The sequence below is a fragment of the Pongo pygmaeus genome, chromosome 5, assembly GCF_028885625.2.
Source record: "Pongo pygmaeus isolate AG05252 chromosome 5, NHGRI_mPonPyg2-v2.0_pri, whole genome shotgun sequence".
NCBI classification, from domain to species: Eukaryota; Metazoa; Chordata; class Mammalia; order Primates; family Hominidae; genus Pongo; species Pongo pygmaeus.
In genome coordinates, this window is record NC_072378.2 from 107,011,097 (window position 1) to 107,031,846 (window position 20,750).

Below are 20,750 nucleotides of genomic sequence, written 5' to 3' on the forward strand. Positions count from 1 at the left end.
AAGGCAACATAACTATCTTGGACTGTCCACAAAGGCTACAACCTGACGTACACATGGACACAACTTGTTGGGAGAGCTTGCTGCTCCCTGTTTATAACAACAGCCACAATACTCCCTCCCACCTTTGTGTGACTGCCTCTTTGCAAGGTGATTTTATGCTTCTATCAACAGGAGACAGAGTCTACTTTTCCACTTTCGGGTGTAGTTTTGGATATGTGACTTGCTTTGGCCAACATGACACTAGTACATGTGATGCAAACAGAAGCTTGACAAGCCTGCCCTCTCTTGCCCCTAGGAATTCTTGCACTGTCACGTGAGTAAGCCTGGACTAGCTCCCTCCAGGGGGATAATGTACGTAAAGGGAAGCTCCAATCATCCCTGCCACTCATTCCAGGTGAGGACCCAGATACGTGAGTGAGGTTATTCCAGACTACCCAGCCCTAAATATGTCAGGCCAAATCAGAACCACCAGCTGGTCCAGAGAATCATGAAAAAATAAAATAGTGGTTGCTTTTTATTTTTTTTGAGATGAAGTCTCAGGAGTCTTGCTCTGTCACCCAGGCTGGAGTGTAGCGGTGTGATCTTGGCTCACTACAACCTCTGCCTCCTGGGTTCAAGCGATTCTGCCTCAGCCTCCTGAGTAGCTGGGATTACAGGCACACGCCACCACACCGGGCTAATTTTTGTATTTTTAGCAGACATGAGGTTTGTTGGCCAGGCTGGTCTGGAACTCCTGACCTCAGGTGATCTGACTGCCTTAGCCTCCCAAAGTGCTGGGATTACAGGCGTGAGTAACCACGCCCAGCCTAGTGGTTGCTTTAAACTACTAGGTTCTGGAGTGGTTCTGTGCTATGTAACACAACATAGCACAAATGAACTGATACACTAAACTTTGTCTTCTATTTCCTGAATTCTGGCTTTATGTGAAAACTTGAAGTGAGTTTGCAGAACTGATCACAAACAGAAATGTAATATGACACAGAGGAAAATATTTTTGGGAGTTCCTTTAGGAAATTAACATACTGCTTGTCAAACTTCTCATCACTTCCAGCATAACCCTCTAGGAATCTAACCTACGGAAACACTCATACAGTCATTGGGTTGATGTTTGGGGATGTTTTCCCAGCATTACTTGTAATAATACAAAATTGGAAAACATCTAAATATCAATCACAAAGGAAAAGGATAATAAAGTATGGTTAAGCTATTCCACTAGCTGTCTTGTAGCTTTCATCTGCCACAGCAGATCACAGATCAGATCTGTGGGTTTTCATCTAGTTATTACTCACTGCACTAGAAACTGCCATCCATGCGTGAAACTTTTGCCCAGATCACAAGGTATGCGGCAAGTGGCAGGGTCAGGCAGCCAGAGTCAAGGGTGGAATATTTCTAATTATTCATTTATTAAAAATTATCGGCCAGGCATGGTGGCTCATGCCTGTAATCCCGGCACTTTGGGAGGCTGAGGCGGGAGGAATGCTTGAGCCCAGGAGTCCCAGACCAGCCTGGGCAACATGGCCAAACCCCATCTCTACAAAAAAAAAAACCCCAAAAAACAAAATTACCCAGGTGTGGTGGTGTGTGCCTGCAGTCCCAGATATTTGGGAGGCTGAGATGGGAAGATCCAATGAGTCCAGGGGGTTGAGGCTGCAGTGAGCCGTGGTCACACTACTGCACTTACCCTGGGTGACAGAGCAAGACTGTGTCTCAAAAAAAAGAAAACAATACTCATAGGTATTAAAAAAAAAAGTCAACATTTTTTTCTGGACATTATAGATTTTTAAATAATGTCTCGTTCAAGTATGAATTATGATACTCAAAAAGTAGAAGCAACCCAAAATGTCTGTCAACTGATGAATGGATAAACAAAATGTGGTGAGGCTGGGCTCCGTGGCTCACGCCTGTAATCCCAACACTCTGGGAGGCCAAGGCGGGAGACCCCTTGAGGCTAGGAGTTTGAGACCAGACTTGGCAACACAGCAAGACCCTATCTTGAAAAAGAAAAAGCATCTCTACAATGGAATATTACTTGGCCATGAAAGAAGATGAAGGACTTCAGGTATCTGGTCCAGCATGGAAGGAGCCTGAAAGTCAGCATTCCATCCTAACTACAAGGAAAAAACTGAAAAAACTGAAAAAATCAACATGTTTTCTTAGACCCATAAGACCGGTAAGGTCACAGGGCAAACCACTGCCCCCAGACTTGTCGAAACAGACGGGTGAGTACAGAGACTCCCAGCTTACCACAGCAGACACCAGAGAGCAGACTTCCACAGGAACCAGGGCTAGGGCAGGGAAACCTGAACTGCAACTGAGGAATTGCTGGAGACGCAGTGTGGACAAGTCTGAGAGTTAAAATCTCCAAGGTTACCCAATCAGCACAGGCCCCACACTTTTGTGGGTTCTACTGAGAGGTGAAGCCAGCTGGGTTTCTGGGTCAGGTAGGGACTTGGAGAACTTTTCTGTCTAGCTAGAGGATTGTAAACACACCAATCAGCACTCTGTGTCTAGCTAAAGGACTGTAAATGCACCAATCAGCACTCTGTAAAAACACACCAATCAGCACTCTGTGTATAGCTAAATGATTGTAAACACACCAATCAGCACTCTGTAAAACCACATCAATCAGCACTCTGTGTCTAGCTAAAGGATTGTAAGCGCACCAATCAGCACTCTGTAAAAATGCACCAATCAGCACTCCGTGTCTAGCTAAAGGATTGTAAACGTACTAATCAGCACTCTGTAAAAAGCACCAATCAGCACTCTGTAAAACCGCACCAATCAGCACTCTGTGTCTAGCTAAAAGATTGTGAACGCACCAATCAGCACTCTGTAAAAACGCATCAATCAGCGCTCTGTAAAAACGCACCGATCAGTGCTCTGTGTCTAGCTAAAGGACTGTAAATACACCAATCAGCACTCTGTAAAATGGACCAATCAGCGCTCTGTAAAATGGACCAATCAGCAGGATGCAGGCCAAAGAAGGGAATAAAAGCTGGCCACCCAGGCCAGCAGCGGCAACTGCTGGGGTCCCCTTCCACGGTGTGGAAGCTTTGTTCTCTTGCTCTTCACAATAAATCTTGCTGCTCCTCACTCTTTGGGTTCGCACTACCTTTATGAGCTGTAATACTCATCGCGAGGGTCTGTGGCTTCATTCCTGAAGTCAGCGAGACCACGAATCCACTGGGAGGAACAAACAACTCTGGATGCGCCACCTTTAAGAGCTGTAACACTCACTGCGAAGGTCTGCGGCTTCACTCCTGAAGTCAGCGAGACCACGAACCCACCGGAAGGAAGAAACTCCCAACACATCTGAACATCTGAAGGAACAAACTCTGGACACACCATCTTTAAGAGCTGTAACACTCACTGTGAGGGTCCGCGACTTCATTCTTGAAGTCAGCGAGACTAAGAACCCACCAGAAGGAATAAATTCCAGACACACTACCTCCAAGAACCCTACCAGGTTCTCACAGCGAATATTAGAGAAAAATCCCCTTCTACTTCTGGCAGGGGGAGGGGAAAGGGAACCAATCTGAAATATCAGAGCATCCTCTTTTTTTTTTCTTTCTTTTTAAATTTTATTTATTTTTTATTTTTTTATTTTTTTTGAGACAGAGTCTCACTCTGTCGCCCAGGCTGGACTGCTGTGGCATGATCTCGGCTCAGTGCAAGCTCTGCCTCCCAGGTTCATGCTATTCTCCTGCCTCAGCCTCCTGAGTAGCTGGGACTACAGGCGCCCGCCACCACGCCCGACTAATTTTTTGTATTTTTAGTAGTGACGGGGTTTCACCGTGTTAGCCAGGATGGTCTCGATTTCCCGACCTCATGATCCACCTGCCTCAGCCTCCCAAAGTGCTAGGATTACAGGCATGAGCCACTGCGCCTGGCCGCCTTCTCTTTTCTTAAGGCTTGCCCTCCGGAGAACTATTTAACGTGAGCTAAACCTGCAGGGGTTTTATCAGAGCCTACCTGACCAGAAGGGAGATACCCTACTCCAGCTCCTGCCTTTTACCTGGAGGAAGAGAAACAGCCAACATCAGCCCACTTGACTCATCCTGTCCCACTTAAGGGAGGAATGGAGGAACAACGAAGTCCAAGTGAAGTTTACAGTTCAGAGATCCAGGGCTGCTAAAAGACTGAGACCTGGCCAGGCGCATGTTGGTAATCCCAGCACCCCGGGAGGCTGAGGTGGGCGGATCACGAGGTCAAGAGATCGAGACCATCCTGGCCAACATGGTGAAACCCTCTCTCTACTAAAAATACAACAATTAGCCATGCGTGGTGGCATGCGCCTATAGTCCCAGCTACTTGGGAGGCTGAGGCAGGAGAATCGCTTGAACCCAGGAGGCAGAGGTTGCAGTGAGCTGAAATCGCGTCACTGCACTCTGGCCAGACGACAGAGCAAGACTCTGTCTTAAAAAAAAAAAAGAAAAAAGACCGACCAAATCCAGGACTGGAGAATGCTGCCCTCCCCTTTCCTCTCCCCCGACATTACTGAAGGACTATTCACAGGAGTTCCTTGCACTCAGGATACCATGTCTGGTTACTAAGAAAAAACTGGCTGGGCACAGTGGCTCACGCCTGCAATCCCAGCACTTTGGGAGGCCGAGGTGGGCGGATCACAAGGTCAAGAGATTGAAACCATCCTGGCCAACATGGTAAAAACCCGTCTCTATTAAAACTACAAAAATTAGCTAGGCATGGTGGTACACGCCTGTAGTCACAGCTACTCGGGAGGCTGAGGCAGGAGAATTGCTTGAACCTGGGAGGCGGAAGTTGTAGTGGGCAGAGACTGCGCTGCTATACTCCAGCCTGGGCGACAGAGCAAGACTCTGTCTAAAAAAAAAAAAGAAAAAGAAAAAGAAAAAAAAACTACAAGGCTGGGCCGGTAATCCCAGCACTTTCAGAGGCCAAGGCGGGTGGATCACTTGAGGTCAGGAATTCGAGACCAGCCTGGTCAACATGGCAAAACCCCGTCTCTACTAAAAATACAAAAATCAGCAAACGCCTGTAATCCTAACTATTTGGGAGGCTGAGGCAGGAGAATTGCTTGAATCTGGGAGGTGGAGGTTGCAGTGAGCAGAGATTACGCCTCTACACTCCAGCCTGGGTAAGAGAGCAAAACTCCATCTCAAAAAAGAAAAGAAAAGAAAAAACTACAAGGCGTACTAAGACCAAACCAGACTCAGAGGTGGTAGGGATGCTGGAATTATCAAACAGAGAATGTGAAACAACTATGATTAATATGCCAAGGACTCTAATGGAAAAAGTAGACAACATGCAAGAACAGATGGTCAGCCAGGCGCAAGCACTTTAGGAGGCCAAGGCGGGCGGATCACGAGGTCAGGAGTTTGAGACCAGCCTGACCAACATGGTGAAACCCCATCTCTACTAAACATACAAAAATTAGCCGGGCATGGTGGCACGCACCTATAATCTCAGCTACTCAGGAGGCTGAGGCAGAATAATTGCTTGAATCTGGGAGGCGGAGGTTGCAGTGAGCTGAGATTGTGCCACTGCACTCCAGCCTGGGCAACAGAGCAAGACTCCATCTCAAAACAAACAAACAAACATAAAAAACAGATGGTCAATGGACACACAAATGAAAATACTTTTTTTTTTTTTTTTTTAAAGACAGGGTCTTGCTATGTTGCCAAAGCTGGTCTTAAACTCTGGGCTCAAATGATCCTCCCACCTCAGCCTCCCAAAGTGCTGAGATTACAAACATGAGTCACCACACTCGACCTGAAATTCTAAGAAACAATAAAAAAGAAATGCTAGTGACAAAAAAAAAAACACTGTAATAGAAATGAAGAGTCCTTTTTTTTTTTTTAGAGACAGGTTCTTGCTTTGTTCCCCTGCCTGGCTGAAATACAGTGGTGCAATCTTGGCTCACTGCAGCCTCAAACTACTGGCCTCAAGCAATCCTCCTGCCTCAGCCTCCTAAGTAGCTAGTTAGGACTATAGGCATGTGCCACCACACCCAGATAAAAGAATCCTTTTGATGGGTTTTTTGGTAGGCTGGACACGGCTGAAAAAAGAATCTCTGCATTTGAGGATATCTTAATAGATACCTCAAAAACAGAAAAGCAAAGAGAAAAGACTGGAAAATTTGAACAGACTGCCCAAGAACTGTGGGATAACTACAAAAGGTGTTACAAAGGGTGTTACATATACACCATGGGAATACGTGGAAAGAGAGAAAGGAACAGAAGAAATATTTGAAACCACAATGACTGAGAATTTCCCTAAATTAAGGTAAGATACCAAACCACAGATCTAAGAGGTTCAGAGAATAGCAAACATGATACACGAAAAACAAAACAAAACAAAAAAATCCACTATACCTAGGCATATTGTTTTCACACTATAGAAAATCAAAGATTAAAAAAAATCCTGAAAGAAGTAAGGTGGGGAACAAAACACTTTACCTATAGAGGAGCAAAGATAAGAATTATACCTACATTCTCCTTAGAAACTGTGCAAGCAAGAAGGAAGGGGACTGACAAATGCAGTAAAATTGCAGGATACAAAAACAACATACAAAAACCAGGAGTATTTCTATGTGCCAAAAGTGAACAATCTGAAAAAGAAATCAAGAAAGTAATATAATTTACGATAGCTACAAATAAAAATAAAGTATCTAAGAATTAATTTAACCGAAGAAGTGAAAGATCTCGGCCAGGCGCGGTGGCTCATGCCTGTAATCTTACCACTTACCACGGGTGGATCATCTGAGGTCAGGAGCTGGAGACCAGCCTGGTCAACATGGCGAAACCCAGTCTCTACTAAAAATACAAAAATTAGCTGGGCGTGATGGTGGGTGCCTGTAATCCCAGCTACTTGGGAGGCTGAGGCAGGAGAATCACTTGAACCCAGGAGGTGAAGTTGCCGAGATCGTCTCATTGCACTCCAGCCTGGGCAAAAGAGTGAGACTCCGTCTCAAAAAAAAAAAAAATGAAATATCTCCACAATGAAAACGTTAAAACATTCATGTGAGAAATTGAAGAAGACACAAAAAAAGGAACGATATTCCACATTCATGATTCGAAAAATCAATATTGTTAAAGTGAAATATTATCCATGCTACCAAAAGCCAACTAAAGACTTTATTTTTTTTCTCACGCCTGTAATCCCAGCACTTTGGGAGGCCGAGACAGGTGGATCACGACGTCAGGAAATTGAGACCATCCTGGCTAACATGGTGAAACCCCATCTCTACTAAAAATACAAAAACAAAATTAGCCGGGCATGGTGATGGGCGCCTGTAGTCCCAGCTACTCGGGAGGCTGAGGCAGGAGAATGGTGTGAACCCGGGAGGCGGAGCTTGCAGTGAGCCAAGATCATGCCACTGCACTCCAGCCTCCAGCCTGGGCTACAGAGCAAGACTCTGTCTCGGAAAAAAAAAAAAAAAAAAAGGATTTTATTTTTATTTTTTTGAGACAGAGTCTTGCTCTGTAGCCCAGCCTAAAGCGCAGTGGCATGATCTTGGCTCACTGCAACCTCTGCCTCCCGTGTTCAAGTGATTCTCCTGCCTCAGCCTCCTGAGTAGCTGGGATAAGAGGCACGCACAACTGTGCACGGCTAATTTTTGTATTTTTAATAGAGATGGGGTTTCACCATGTTGGCTAGGCTGGTCTCGAACTCCTGACCTCAAATGATTCACCTCAGCCTCCCAAAGTGCTGGGATTACAGGCGTGAGCCACTGCGCCTGGCCGCCAACTACAGATTTAATACAATCCCTATCAAAATTCCAATGACATTCTTCACAGAAATAGAAAAAATAATCCTAAAATTTATACGGAACCACCAAAGACCCAGAATATCCAAAGCTATCCTAGAACAAAATTGAAGGAATCACATTACCTGATTTTAAATTATACTACAGAGGCCAGGTGCACTGGCTCATGTTTGTAATCCCAGCACTTTGGGAGGCCAAGGCAGGCAGATTGCTTGAGGTCAGGAGTTCAAGACCATCCTGGCCAACATGGAGAAACCCTGTCTCTACTAAAAACACAAAACTTAGCTGGGTGTGGTAGCATGTGCCTGTAATTCCAGCTTCTGGGGAGGCTGAGGCACGAGAATCACTTGAACCTGGGAGGTGGAGGTCGCACTGAGCCAAGATCGCGCCACTGCACTCCAGCCTGGGCGACAGAGCAAGACTCTGTCTCAAATAAATAAATAAATAAATAAATAAATAAATAAATAAATAAGGGAGTTTGTTGCCAGAAATGTTCAAAGGACTTCTTCAGAGAGAAAGAAAATGACAGAGGTCAGAAACATGAATCTACATAAAGAAAGAAAGTGCATCAGGGAAGGAATAACTGAAGGTAAAATAAAAACTTTATTTTTCTTACTCTGATCTGACAACTCTTTGTTCAAAATAATAACAGCGACAATGTAGTCAACTATATATGCTTGTGTGTGTGCGCGCGCGTGTGGATGCACTTATATATAAATGAGTGACAGCAATAATACAAGGGAGAAGAGGGAGGAATTTGGACTCTTTCGTTATTATAAGGTACTCACACCATTCCTGAAGTGGTGGGTTATTTGAACATGTACTTGGACTAGTTGTAAATATATGTTGCAAACTTTAGGGCAACCATTAAAAAAAAGAAAAAAATACTTAAGAAAAAAGTATAATTAACATGCTAAAAAAAGAGAAAATTAGGCCAGGCACAGTGGCTCACGCCTGTAATCCCAGCACTTTGGAAGGCAGAGGCAGTGGATCACCTGAGGTCAGTAGCTCGAGATCAGCCTGGCCAACATGGCAAAACCCCGTCTCTACTAAAAATACAAAAATTAGCCAAGCATGGTGGTGGGCACCTGTAATCCCAGCTACTCAGTAGGCTGAGGCAGGATAATTGCTTGAACCCGGAAGGCAGAGGTTATAGTGAGCCAAGATTGCACCACTGCACTCCTGCCTGGGCAACAGAGTGATACTCCGTCTCAAAAAAAAAAAAGAAAAAAAATGAAAACTCAATTTACCAAAATTTGTGAAATGCAGCAAAAAGAGTGGTTAGAGGAAAATATATAGTATTGAAGGCATATAACAGAAAAGATCTAAAATGCATCTAAGCTTTTACCTGAGAAAACTAGAAAAGCAAATTAAATCCAAAGTAAGCAGAAGAAAAGAAACAAAAAAAATTAGTGTAGAAATCAATGAAATTGCAAACGGGAAATCAATAGATAAAAAAAATCAATGAAACCAAAATCTGTTTCTCTGAAAAGATCAGTAAAATCCATATGCCTCTAGCAGGCTAACTTAGAGAAAGAGGACACAAATTAATATTGTCAGAAATGAGAGATCCCACTACAGACCCCATGGACATTGAAAGAATGATAAAGGAACACTATGACTAACTCTATGTCCACAAATTTGATAACCTAGAGGAAAGTGACTAATTCCTTAAAAGACACAATCTTCTAGAACTCATGGAAGAAGAGACATTCCAAATAGGGCTATATCTATTAAAGAAATTGAATCAGTAACTAATAGCCTTCCAAAATACAAAGTACCAGGCCCAAATGGGTTCAAAGGTGAATTTTACCAAACATTTAAGGCAAAAATGATACAATTTCTCTACAGTCTCAGAAAACAGAAGTAGAGAAACTACTTCCTAACTCATTCTATGAGGCCAGCATTACCTTAATACCAAAACCAGACAAAGACATTACAAGAAAAAAAGCTACAGACCAATATTTCTCATGAACACAGATGCAAAACCCTCAATAAAACATCAGCAGGAGACTGATTTGCGTCGTCACTCTGTCTTGTCTTCCACGTGGCCAGCCTCACGTTTAACAGAACTGAGGCCAGGCACAGTGGCTCACGCCTGTAATCCCTGCACTTTGGGAGGCAGAGGTGGGCGGACTGCCTGAGCTCAGGAGTTGGAGACCAGCCTGGGCAACATGGTGAAACCCCATCTCTACTAAAATACAAAACATTAGCCAGGTGTAGTGGCAGGTGCCTGTAGTCTCAGCTACTTGGGAGGCTGAGGCAGGAGAATTGCTTGAACCCGGGAGGCAGAGCTTGCAGTAAGCCGAGATGGCACCACTGCACTCCAGCCTAGGCGACAGAGTGAGACTCTTGTCTCCAAAAAAAAAAAAGATTTTATATACCATAACCAACTTAGATTTATCCTAGACATGCAAAGGGGTTCATCATTTAAAAATCAGTTAATGAAATCCACCACAGCAACAGGGTAAAGCAGAAAAATCACATGATCATGTCAACAAATGCAGAAAAAGCACTTCACAAAATCCCACACCATTCATAACAAAAACTCTCAGTAAATTAGGACTAGAGGGAAACTTTCTCAACTTGAAAAAGAACACCTACAAAAATCCCACAGCTAACATCGTACTTAATGGTGAGAAATCAGAAGGTTTCCCATGAAGATCAGGCACAAAGCAAGGAGGTCTCCCTCTCCCCATTCCTTTTCAATATTTTACTGAAGGTCTTAGCTAATGCAATAAGAAAAGAAAATGAAATAAAAGGTATACTGATTGGGAAGGAAGAAATAAAACTGTCTTTCTTTGCACATGACATGATTCTCTATGTAGAACATCCAAAAGAATCAACCAAAAAACAACTGGAACTAATAAAGCAATTATAGGAAGGTTGTAGTACACAAGGTTAATATACAAAAGTCAATTTTATTTCCTATACACCAGCAATAAACAAGTAGAATTTAAAATTAAAAACACAATACCATTTATATCAGGACTCCAAAAACATGAAACACTTAAGTTATAAACCTAACAAAATACATATGTATACAAGGTGTATATGAGGGAAAGTACAAAACTGATGAAAGTAATTAAAAAATTAAATAAATGGGGAGACATTCCATGCTCATAAAGAGGCAGACTCAGTATTTTCGAGATGTCAGTTCTTCCCACTTTGACCTATAGATTCAATATGATCCCAATCAAAATCCCAGCAAGCTATTTTGCTGATATCAATAAACTAATTCTAAAATTTATATGGACAGACAAAAGCCCAGAATAGCCAACACAATAGTGAAAGAAAAGAACACAGTTGCCTGTAATCCCAGCACTTTGGGAGGCCAAGGCGGGCGGATCATGAGGTCAGGAGATCGAGACCATCCTGGCTAACACGGTGAAACCCCGTCTCTACTAAAAATACAAAAAAATTAGCCGGGCGTGGTGGCAGGTGCCTGCAGTCCCAGCTACTCAGGAGGCTGAGGCAAGAGAATGGTGTGAACCCGGGAGGCAGAGCTTGCAGTGAGCCAAGATCACGCCACTGCACTCCAGCCTGGGTGACAGAGCGAGACTCCGTCTCAAAAAAAAAAAAAACAAACCCCCGGTTAAAAGACTGATACTACCTGACTGCAACATTTACCATAAAGCTACAGTAATCAAGACAAGGTGGTACTGGGGCAAGGATAAACAAATAGTTCAATAGAACAGAATAGAGAGCCCAGAAGTAGAACTGCATAAAGACAGTCAACGGAAGCAATACGATGGAACACAGACAGTCTTTTCAACATATTTTACTGGACCAAACTGGACATCCACATGCAAATATGTCAATCTAGACATAGTCCTTACACCCTTTACAAAAATCAACTCAAAATGGATCACAAACCTAAATGTAAAATGAAAAACTATAAAACACCTAGAAGATAACATCAGAGAAAATCTAGATGACCTTGGGTTTGGCAGTAACTTTTTAGATATGATACCAAAGCCACAGTCTATGAAAGAATTAATAAACTGGACTTCATTAAAAGTAAACATTTCTGCTCTACAAGACACTGTCAAAAGAATGAAAAGACAAGCCACAGGCTGGGAGAAAATATTTGCAAAAGACATACCTGATAAAGGACTGTTAACCAAAATACAGGACAGTTAATCAAAATATATGAAGAACTCTTAAAATTCAACAATAAGAACAAAACCCAATTTTAAAATGGGCCAGCCAGGTGTGGTGGCTCAAGCCTGTAATCCCAGCACTTTCGAAGGCTTGAGGCCAAAGGGTTACTTGAGCCGAGGAGCTCGAGACCAGCCTGGGCAACACAGCAAGATGCTATCTCTATAAAATAAAAATTAAAATGGGCCAAAAATCTTAATAGCCACTTCACCAAAAAAGCTATACTGCTGGCAAATAAGCATATAAAAAGATTCTCCACATCATATGTTGTTGGGGAAGCACAAATTAAGAGAACAACAGCCAGGCGTGGTGGCTCATGCCTGTAATCCCAGCACTTTGGAGGCTGAGGGAGGTGGATCACCTGAGGTTGGGAGTTCAAGACCAGCCTGACCAACATAGAGAAACCCCGTCTCTGCTAAAAATACAAAATTAGCCGGGCATGGTGGTGCGTGCCTGTAATTCCAGCTACTCGGGAGGCTGAGGCAGGAGAAATGCTTGAACCCAGCAGGCGGAGGTTGTGGTGAGCTGAGATCGCGCCATTGCACTTCAGCCTGGGCAACAAGAGCGAAACTCCATCTCATATATAAATAAATAAATAAAACGAACAACAAACTCCATCTCTACAAAAACTTCAAAAGTTAGCTAGGCATGGTGCTGGCATGCCTGTAGTCCCAGCTACTTGGGAGTCTAAAAGAGGAGGATCCTTTGAGCCCAGGAGTTTGAGATTACAGTGAGCTGACTGTGCCACTGCTTTTTTTTTTTTTTTGAGACAGGGTCTCACTCTGTCACCCAGTGCAGTGCAGTGACACAACCATGGTTCACAGCAGCCCTGACCTCCCAGACTCAGGCGATCCTCCCACCGCAGCCTCCCGAGTAGCTGGGACTACAGGTGTGTGCCACCACGCTTGGATAATTTTTTTGTATTTTTTTGTAGAGGCAAGGTTTTGCCACATTGCCCAGGCTGATCTGGAACTCCTGGACTCAAGCAATCCACCTGCCTCAGCCTCCCAAGGTGCAGGAATTACAGGTGTTAAACCACCACACCTAGCTGTGCCACTGCTTTTGCACTCCACCCTGGCAACAGAGAGACCGTATCTCAAACAACAACATAAACAAAAACAAAACTGCTGGGCATAGTGGCTCATGCCTGTAATCCCAACACTTTGGGAGGCTGAGGCAAGAGGATCGCTTGAGGCCAGGAGGTCGAGAATAGCCTGGGCAACATAGTGAGACCACCCTCATCTCTGCAAAAAAAAAATTTTTTTAAACTAAACAAACAAACAAAAAAACCAAGATACTACCACATACCTATTAGAATGGTCAAAATCCAGAACACTGACAACAGCAAATGCTTTCAAGGATGTGGAGGCAAGAGGAACTTGTTAGTGGGACTGTAAAATGGTCCAGCCAATTTGGAAGGCAGTTTGGTAGTTTCTTACCAAACTAAACATAATCACATTCCTCAGTGTTTATCCAAAGGAGCTGAAAACTTATGTCCACATGAAAACCTATACATGGATGTTTATAGCAGCATTATTCATAATTGCCAAAACTTGGAAGCATCCAAGCATCCAAGATGTCCTTTAGTAGGTAAATGAATAAATAAACTCTGGTACATCCAGGCAATGGAATATAATTCAGTGCTAAAAGAAAATGAGCTATTAAGCCATGAAAAGACATGGAGGAAACTCAAATGCATATTGCTAAGTATAATAAACCAATCTAAAAAGGCTACATATTGTATGATTCCAACTTCACGACATTCTGGAAAAGATAAAAGTATGGAGATGGTAAAGAGATCAGTGGTTGCTGGGGGTTATGTGGGAGTGAAGGATGAACAGACAGAGCATAACAGATTTTTAGGACAGCAAAACTACTCTTTATGATACTACAAATGGTATATACATTTGTCCAAACCCACAGACTATACAACAGCAAGAGTGAGCCTTAATGTAAACTACTGACTTTGGGCAATAATGTGTCAATGGGGGATCATCAGTTGTAACAAATGTATCTAGGGGCCAGGCTTAGTGGCTCACACCTGTAATCCTAGCACTTTGGGAGGCCAAGGCGGGTGGATCACCTGAGGTCAAGAGTTCGACACCAGCCTGGCCAACATGGAGAAACCCGGTCTCTACTAAAAATATAAAATTAGTCAGGTGTGGTGGTGCATGCCTGTAATCTCAGCTTCTCGGGAAGCTGAGGCAGGAGAATCGCTTGAACCCAGGAGGCAGAGGTTGCTGTGAGCTGAAATCGCGCCGCTGCACTCCAGCCTGGGCAAGAACAGCAAAACTCCATCTCAAAAAAAAGAAAAAAACCCAACAAACCTATCACTCAATGTTCCATGATGTGGAATGTAGGTCCTCACTATAAACATGTATATTTAAATCTTGGTTAAAATCTTAGTCTCATCATTATGCAAATTAAAGCCTAACCAAATCCCTAAAATGTATAACTTTGTAATTTGTTTGGATCTGCCCTAACATCCAACAGGGGAGAGTTAAAACAAACCAATTAAACAAAGAGTTGGCTGTGCACTATGGCTCACGCCTGTAATCCCAGCACTTTGGGAGGCCAAGTCAGGAGGATCACTTGAGGCCAGGAGTTCAAGACTAGCCTGGGCAACATAGTGAGATCCAGTCTCTATTTAAATAAGTGAACGATAGATTTAATTTAGGAAAAGACCTGACCTCCAGCTAATGCCCCACTTTTGCAAGAATCAGCTACTATGTCAAGTGTGGTAGGCTTACGTTAACCGTCCTCACTATCAGCAAGCTCCTGCTTTCCCCCACAAAACACAGCAAAATAACGCAAAAAGCAGCTGCAATGTGAAGGCTCCCTTTACCCACCAGGAATCCAAACACAAACAACAATTCCAGTTAAAGACAGACACTTTCGAGAAACTGAAGCCAGAGATGGGATAGCTTAAATGAAACCTTCCCATGCCCAAGCGTTCAGCAGTTGCCGGGATGCCCAAAACAAGAGGGAGATTCAGCATGGAATCAGAGAGGGTTAGAGCCCGAGCAAAGAGTGACAGCAGCCAGGCCCTCACCTCGGGGATCAGCCGCCTCCTCTTCACGCCGGGGACGGAGTCTAGCAGGCCATCGCTGACCAGCTGCTTTCGTTTGCTGGAGTCCTGCAGGGCAGTGAGGACGCTGTCCACAGAGTGCTTCTCAGAAGTCCTGGAATTCACAGAGCAGTCCAGAGCAGCATCTTCGGCCTCTGTCTCCACTTTCACAGTGATACTTTTTAGAACTGTGTCAGAGAAGAAATAGGGCTCAGTGGGAAAAACCAGGGCTGCTCAGAGATCAGCAGGGTTCTCCGAGCAGCAGGGTGTCTGTGGGCCGCCCTTTGACACCAGTGCTGAGATAATGATGTCTAGTCATAACAAACCTGTGCTTTCCAACAATGCAATCTTTATCTCACCACACTAGTAATGTACAATAAAGCCATGTTCCAAGAGCATTTAGTTCAAATTGGTTTAAACATCTTTTTTGGGGGGGAAGGCAGTGGAAGGAGAGACATAAAATATTATCTTTTTGTGCTTTAAAAAAGTAATTTTTAAAAAGCGACACAAGGTGCTTATAACAAGTGTGTGGGTGGAGGGTGATGGCAACCGGGGAACAAGTGTGTGGGTGGAGGGGACTTTTCACTATATAACTTTGTATATTTTTGGACCATGTGAATGTATGACCTGATCAAAAGTATTTAGTTAAAAACATTTTTTAAAAAGGGCATTTTTTTTTACCTTCTTCTACATCTTCGGTGAATTCAGTTGAGTTCATCTTCTATTCCGCTAAATAAAAAGACAAAGACAATGTATTGACTTATTGCTTGATTTATTTCTTAATTTTCTCTACCCACAGAAAATCCTCTTACCCTCCCAACCCCGGCTCTAGGTAACAGAGCAGCACAGCACTGTAGAAGCATGTGTCCTCCTAATCTTGTCTGCAGACACTCAGAAGCAGCCAGGCCTTGTGCATCCCTGCTGAGAGCTCTTCTCCAGAACTTTATGTGAGCAGAACGTGTCTTGTAGCATCCACTGATAGCCACTTACTGAGCCATGGGAACATTACATGAACAAATCAACTCTTAAAAAAGACCCCAATTTTAATTATCTCTTTTAAGTCCATGCTTATAAATTCCAGCCACGAAACAAATAGGCTGAAGGATGGGGGCCATGGATCCTGAAGTCTTAGGACTTACAGTTGTCAGGAGAACTGTGCTGCCCATGACCTGAAGGTGGCTACTAGCCACACCTGGCTACCAAGGACTCAAAATGTGGCTAGTCCAATGGAGATGTGCTATAAGTGTAAAATACACACCAAATCTCAGACTTAGCTTAGTAACAGAAATGCAAAATATCTCACTGGTAATTCTTTTTTTTTTTTTTTAGAGGAAAGGTCTCACTCTTTTCACCCTGGCGGGAGTGCAGTAGCACTATCGTGGCTCACTGCAGCCTCTGATTCCTGGGCTCAAGCAATCCGCCTGCCTCAGCCTCTGGAATGGCTAGGACTACAGGTACCACATGCCGCCACCCACAGCTAATTAAAAAAAAATTTTTGTAGAGATGCGGTTTCACTATGTTGACCAGGCTGATCTTGAACTCCTCAAGCGATCCTTCCACCTTGGCCTCCCAAAGTACTGGGATTACACATGTGAGCCACTGTGCCCAGCCCTAATAATTGTTTTATATTGATTACATGTTGAAATGATAATATTTTGGACTTACTGGGCTAAATACAATACTTTATTTCATTTATTTGTTTATGAAACGGAATCTTGCTCTGTCACCAGGCTGGAGTGCAGTGGCGCAATCTTGGCTCACTGCAACCTCCGCTTCCCGGGTTCACACCATTCTCCTGCCTCAGCCTCCTGAGTAGCTGGGACTGCAGGCACCCGCCACCACGCCCGGCTAATTTTTTTGTATTTTTAGTAGAGACGGGGTTTCACCGTGTTAGCCAGGATGGTCTCGATCTCCCGACCTTATGATCCGCCCACCTCAGCCTCCCAAAGTGCTGGGATTAGAGGTGTCAGCCACTGCGCCCGGTGGTGCTATGGATTTTTAAGTGTAGGGCTTTGGAGCTCTACACAATCTGATCCAAATAGACCAGGTGAGGGAATGAGGCAAGAAAGGGGGGCAGTGCTCTGTTCCAGGCTGCAGGGTCTGAAGCAAAACCTGCCTGCCCCAGCTGGAATGGAACTGACACCATAAGGCAAAGTACCACTAAAACAAAACAAACAAAATTACCACTAAGTCTCTGATATCTCCCAATACCATGACAGCATGTACATAAATAGTATAAGATACAAAGGCAGTAACATTTGGAGAATATACATTGCAACCTTTAATGTTGACACTTGGGAGTTGTGATCCCCACAACTGATTAAGCTGACTACAAACACAGAGTTCTCATTTTGGTTGAGGATGAGTGGAGAGCAGGACCAAGAAGTATCTCTTAAGAAATTTCTGGCCAGGAATGGTGGCTCATGCCTGTAATCCCAGCACTCTGGGAGGCTGAGGTGGGCGGAACACCTGGGGTCAGAAGTTCAACACCAGCCTGGCCAACATGGTGAAACCCCATCTCTACTAAAAATACAAAATTAGCTGGGCATGGCGGCGCACGCCTATAGTCCCAGCTACTTGGGAGGCTGAGGCAGGAGAACTGCTTGAACCCGGGAGGCAGAGGTTGCAGTGAGCCAAGATCACACCACTATACCCCAGCCTGGGCGACAGAGTGAGACTCTGTCTCAAAAAAAAAAGAAACTCTGTAAGTGTGAAGCCATCTAAAATGTTCAGTGAACCATTCATGGAGTGGCCACAGAAAGGTGTGTGTTTGACATACAGCACCTGTTTTAGATGGGTGAATGGGGCGGGGATGGCAGCAAGAGGGAGAGTGTGTCTGGGTGATCCATGAGCACAATCATCACTGCAAAGGTTACTAATAATGGCAACACATACAGTGCTTATGATGTGAAGCACTATTTTTAGTGCAAGAACAGTGCACAATAGTGCAAGACAGGCATAATTCTTTTCATCCCTGTATTGCTAATTTTCAGAGGAATGAAAACCAAAATGAGATTTATTTGAAAGTGAAAATAATTCCTACTCACCAAGCCATCTCCTACCGAAAAAACATTACATACAGGGTGATATTGACAGAAAACAAATAATAAGTCAGCTTCAAGGGTCCGAGAACTATTTACCAGAGGTAAATTTTAGCAACTCCTTCCACTGTATTTCAAGGAACTACACCTCACTTTGGATCACTATTATCTGAGCTGGGTGTCTCTGAGTGGCTAGGAAGGCTGGACAATGCCAGGCAGAAATTCAAGACCGGATTCCCAGCCTGGTAGGAGGCCTCTCAAGGAAACACACTGCAGGTCACCTGAATGCCCCTGCCCTTGGAAACTGCCATGGTCACATAACCCATTCCTGACAATCAAGGGGAGTTCTGAGATGCAGAACAGATGGGGCGAAATGATGACTGTCAGAGGCGGACATACTTTACAAAACAAATTACATTTGGCAGAGAAAAGGCAGAGAGGGAGGAGACAGCGGTTGGTATATTTGGGGAGGAAAAGGGTCATGGTGAAAGAAAAATTGCAAAGAGTCAAAGATTCTAGTAAGTGGAAAGCATTAAAAGGATGGGCAAATACTAGAACAAAACAAAACAGGTGTCGATGAGAGAACACAGCAGACAGGGCCATGGGTGGTTGAGAAGGGCAGTATATTTATCTGCCATTATATTCGCCCAACCATGTGTCTCTGGCAGGCCCATCACATAGGGAGCAGTGCAGGGCTGGAGTCCAGGCTGCCACATGGAGCCTGCTGGGAATGTGGTTTGGTGAGCAGAAAGCCTATTTTCTGTTTTTTTATTTTTCCTTGTTTCCAGTGGGGTTGGAAGGAGGCTATTTTCTGAACCACCACCATGTGACCCTACAGCAGGCAATTTGGCCTCTGAATTTTGAGCCCCTAGAAAGTGATGAAGGAAGAGCACACATCTCAGCCACCTGCAGTGGGCAGAGACCCCAGGGGCCTCATGCAGCTGAGGTGGGAGGAAGGGGTGCTGGTGTGGCTGCCTGGGCATTCAAGACACCAAGTGCCTGTGCTTTGGAAAACACTTCCGTGTCCATTTATAGACTAGTGACAGATGCTAGGTTAGCCCAGAAGTAGCCCAGAACACAGCATGGTGGGCCCCTTCCCTCCAGGCCAGCAAATCAGCTTCGCTCATTAAGAAGCTGGGGAATTTCCCATTTGCAAGGCCTGGAAACCTCGCGCCTGCCCCTGGCTTGCGCAGTGGGGAGTGAGGTAAGCATCCCCTGTAACATCTGCAGCCCACCAACTTCACGCCAGGCACTGGGCTGGCCACTGCATGTGTGTGCCTCACCCTGAGCTATTTTAGTTCCAATTTCAACAAATAGAGAAACCCAGGACAGATAACTTCTCCAGTGTCACATCACTGAGTGGCAGAACCTGGATTCAAATTGAGTCTTTCTGTGCCTTCCCTCAGCCAGCCAGGGAGGAAATAATAGAGTCTTCACTCTATTATTATCCTCTGATGAACCATGGGCCTGTTTCCAGATTTGAGTCCCTCTGTCCAACAGCACCAGGAAACCACGTCTCCTTCTGCCTCCATTAGCACTCTGGAAAGTCAGTCTGCTCCGTGCGTAGAAACAGACTCCATCCCATAATACAGAAAAGCTTCTACAAGAGGGATGTGTAGGCCACTCCCTGCATCCCCAGCTGACGCAGGGACAGCACATCAACAACGTCGCAGCTGGGCAGAAAGGGGATGGGGAGCACACTGCTACCTCCATTTCCTGGTCACCTGCCCAGATGAGGGTCACAAGCTCTGCTCCTCCTGGGTGGACACCCAGCACCCAGATGCCTAGCATGCCACAGACATTCCTCTTGCCTGCCGGACTATAGGCTACGTAGGCGCTGCCACAACTACCCAACTACCACAGCACCCGCCTCCTAAAGGCTGCTGTGAGCATTCCCTTTGCCTTCTGGACTCTGGAGAACTTCTCATTCTGACATTCTCACTTTCAAAACGTTCTCATGCCTCCCACCACAAACCTCAAATTATGGGACAGTCAACACATCCACACGTTCCCCAAAATCAACTTTCTCCCCAAGGGATGTCTGTTCTATGTCCCTCAGACAGCTGAGCTAACCCTAGGAAAAAAGAAAAAGAAAAAAGAGGCCAGGCACGGTGGCTTACGCCTGTAATCCCAGCACTTTGGGAGGCCGAGGCGGGTGGATCACCTGAGGATGGGAGTTGGAGACCAGCCTGACCAACATGGAGAAACCCCATCTCTACTAAAAATACAAAATTAGCCGGGCGCGGTGGCGATGCCTGTAATCCCAGCTACTCAGGAGGCTGAGGCAGGAGAATCGCTTCAACCCAGGAGGCGGAGGTTGCGAGGAGCCGAGATCGCGCCATTCAACACCAGGCTGGGCAACAAGAGCGAAACTCTGTCTCAAAAAAAAAAAAAAAAGAAAGAAAGAAAAAACAAAGAAAAAAGATCAGGCCGGGCGTGGTGGCTCACACCTGTAATCCCAGCACTTTGGGAGGATGAGGCGGGCGGATCACGAGGTCAGGAGATGGAGACCATCCTGGCTAACACGGTGAAACCCCATCTCTACTAAAAAAAAAATACAAAAAAAAATTAGCCAGGCATGGTGGCAGGCGCCCGTAGTCCCAGCTACTCAGGAGGCTGAGGGAGGAGAATGGCATGAACCAGGGAGGCGGAGCTTGCAGTGAGCCGAGATCGTGCCACTGCACTCCAGCCTGGGCGACAGAGCAAGACTCCGTCTCAAAAAAGAAAGAAAAAAGAA

At 44.7% G+C, this 20,750-nt stretch overlaps 1 protein-coding gene across 3 annotated transcripts in view; it reads right to left on the reverse strand.

Moving 5' to 3' along the window:
- The window catches only part of BEND3 (BEN domain containing 3), a 49,497-nt gene that overhangs the window by 16,822 nt on the left and 11,925 nt on the right, over positions 1-20,750 (reverse strand). For 2 of the 3 annotated variants that reach the window (XM_054493000.2, XM_063666485.1), the window contains exons 2-3: positions 15,654-15,701; positions 14,958-15,160 (exon numbers count right to left, since the gene is read on the reverse strand). In XM_054493000.2, the coding sequence (XP_054348975.2) occupies positions 14,958-15,160; positions 15,654-15,690 (240 nt within the window). In that variant the 5' untranslated portion in view covers positions 15,691-15,701. Of the gene's footprint in view, positions 1-14,957; positions 15,161-15,653; positions 15,702-15,784; positions 16,735-20,750 lie in introns of those variants that run through there. The other variant, XM_063666484.1, reaches the window with a different exon arrangement.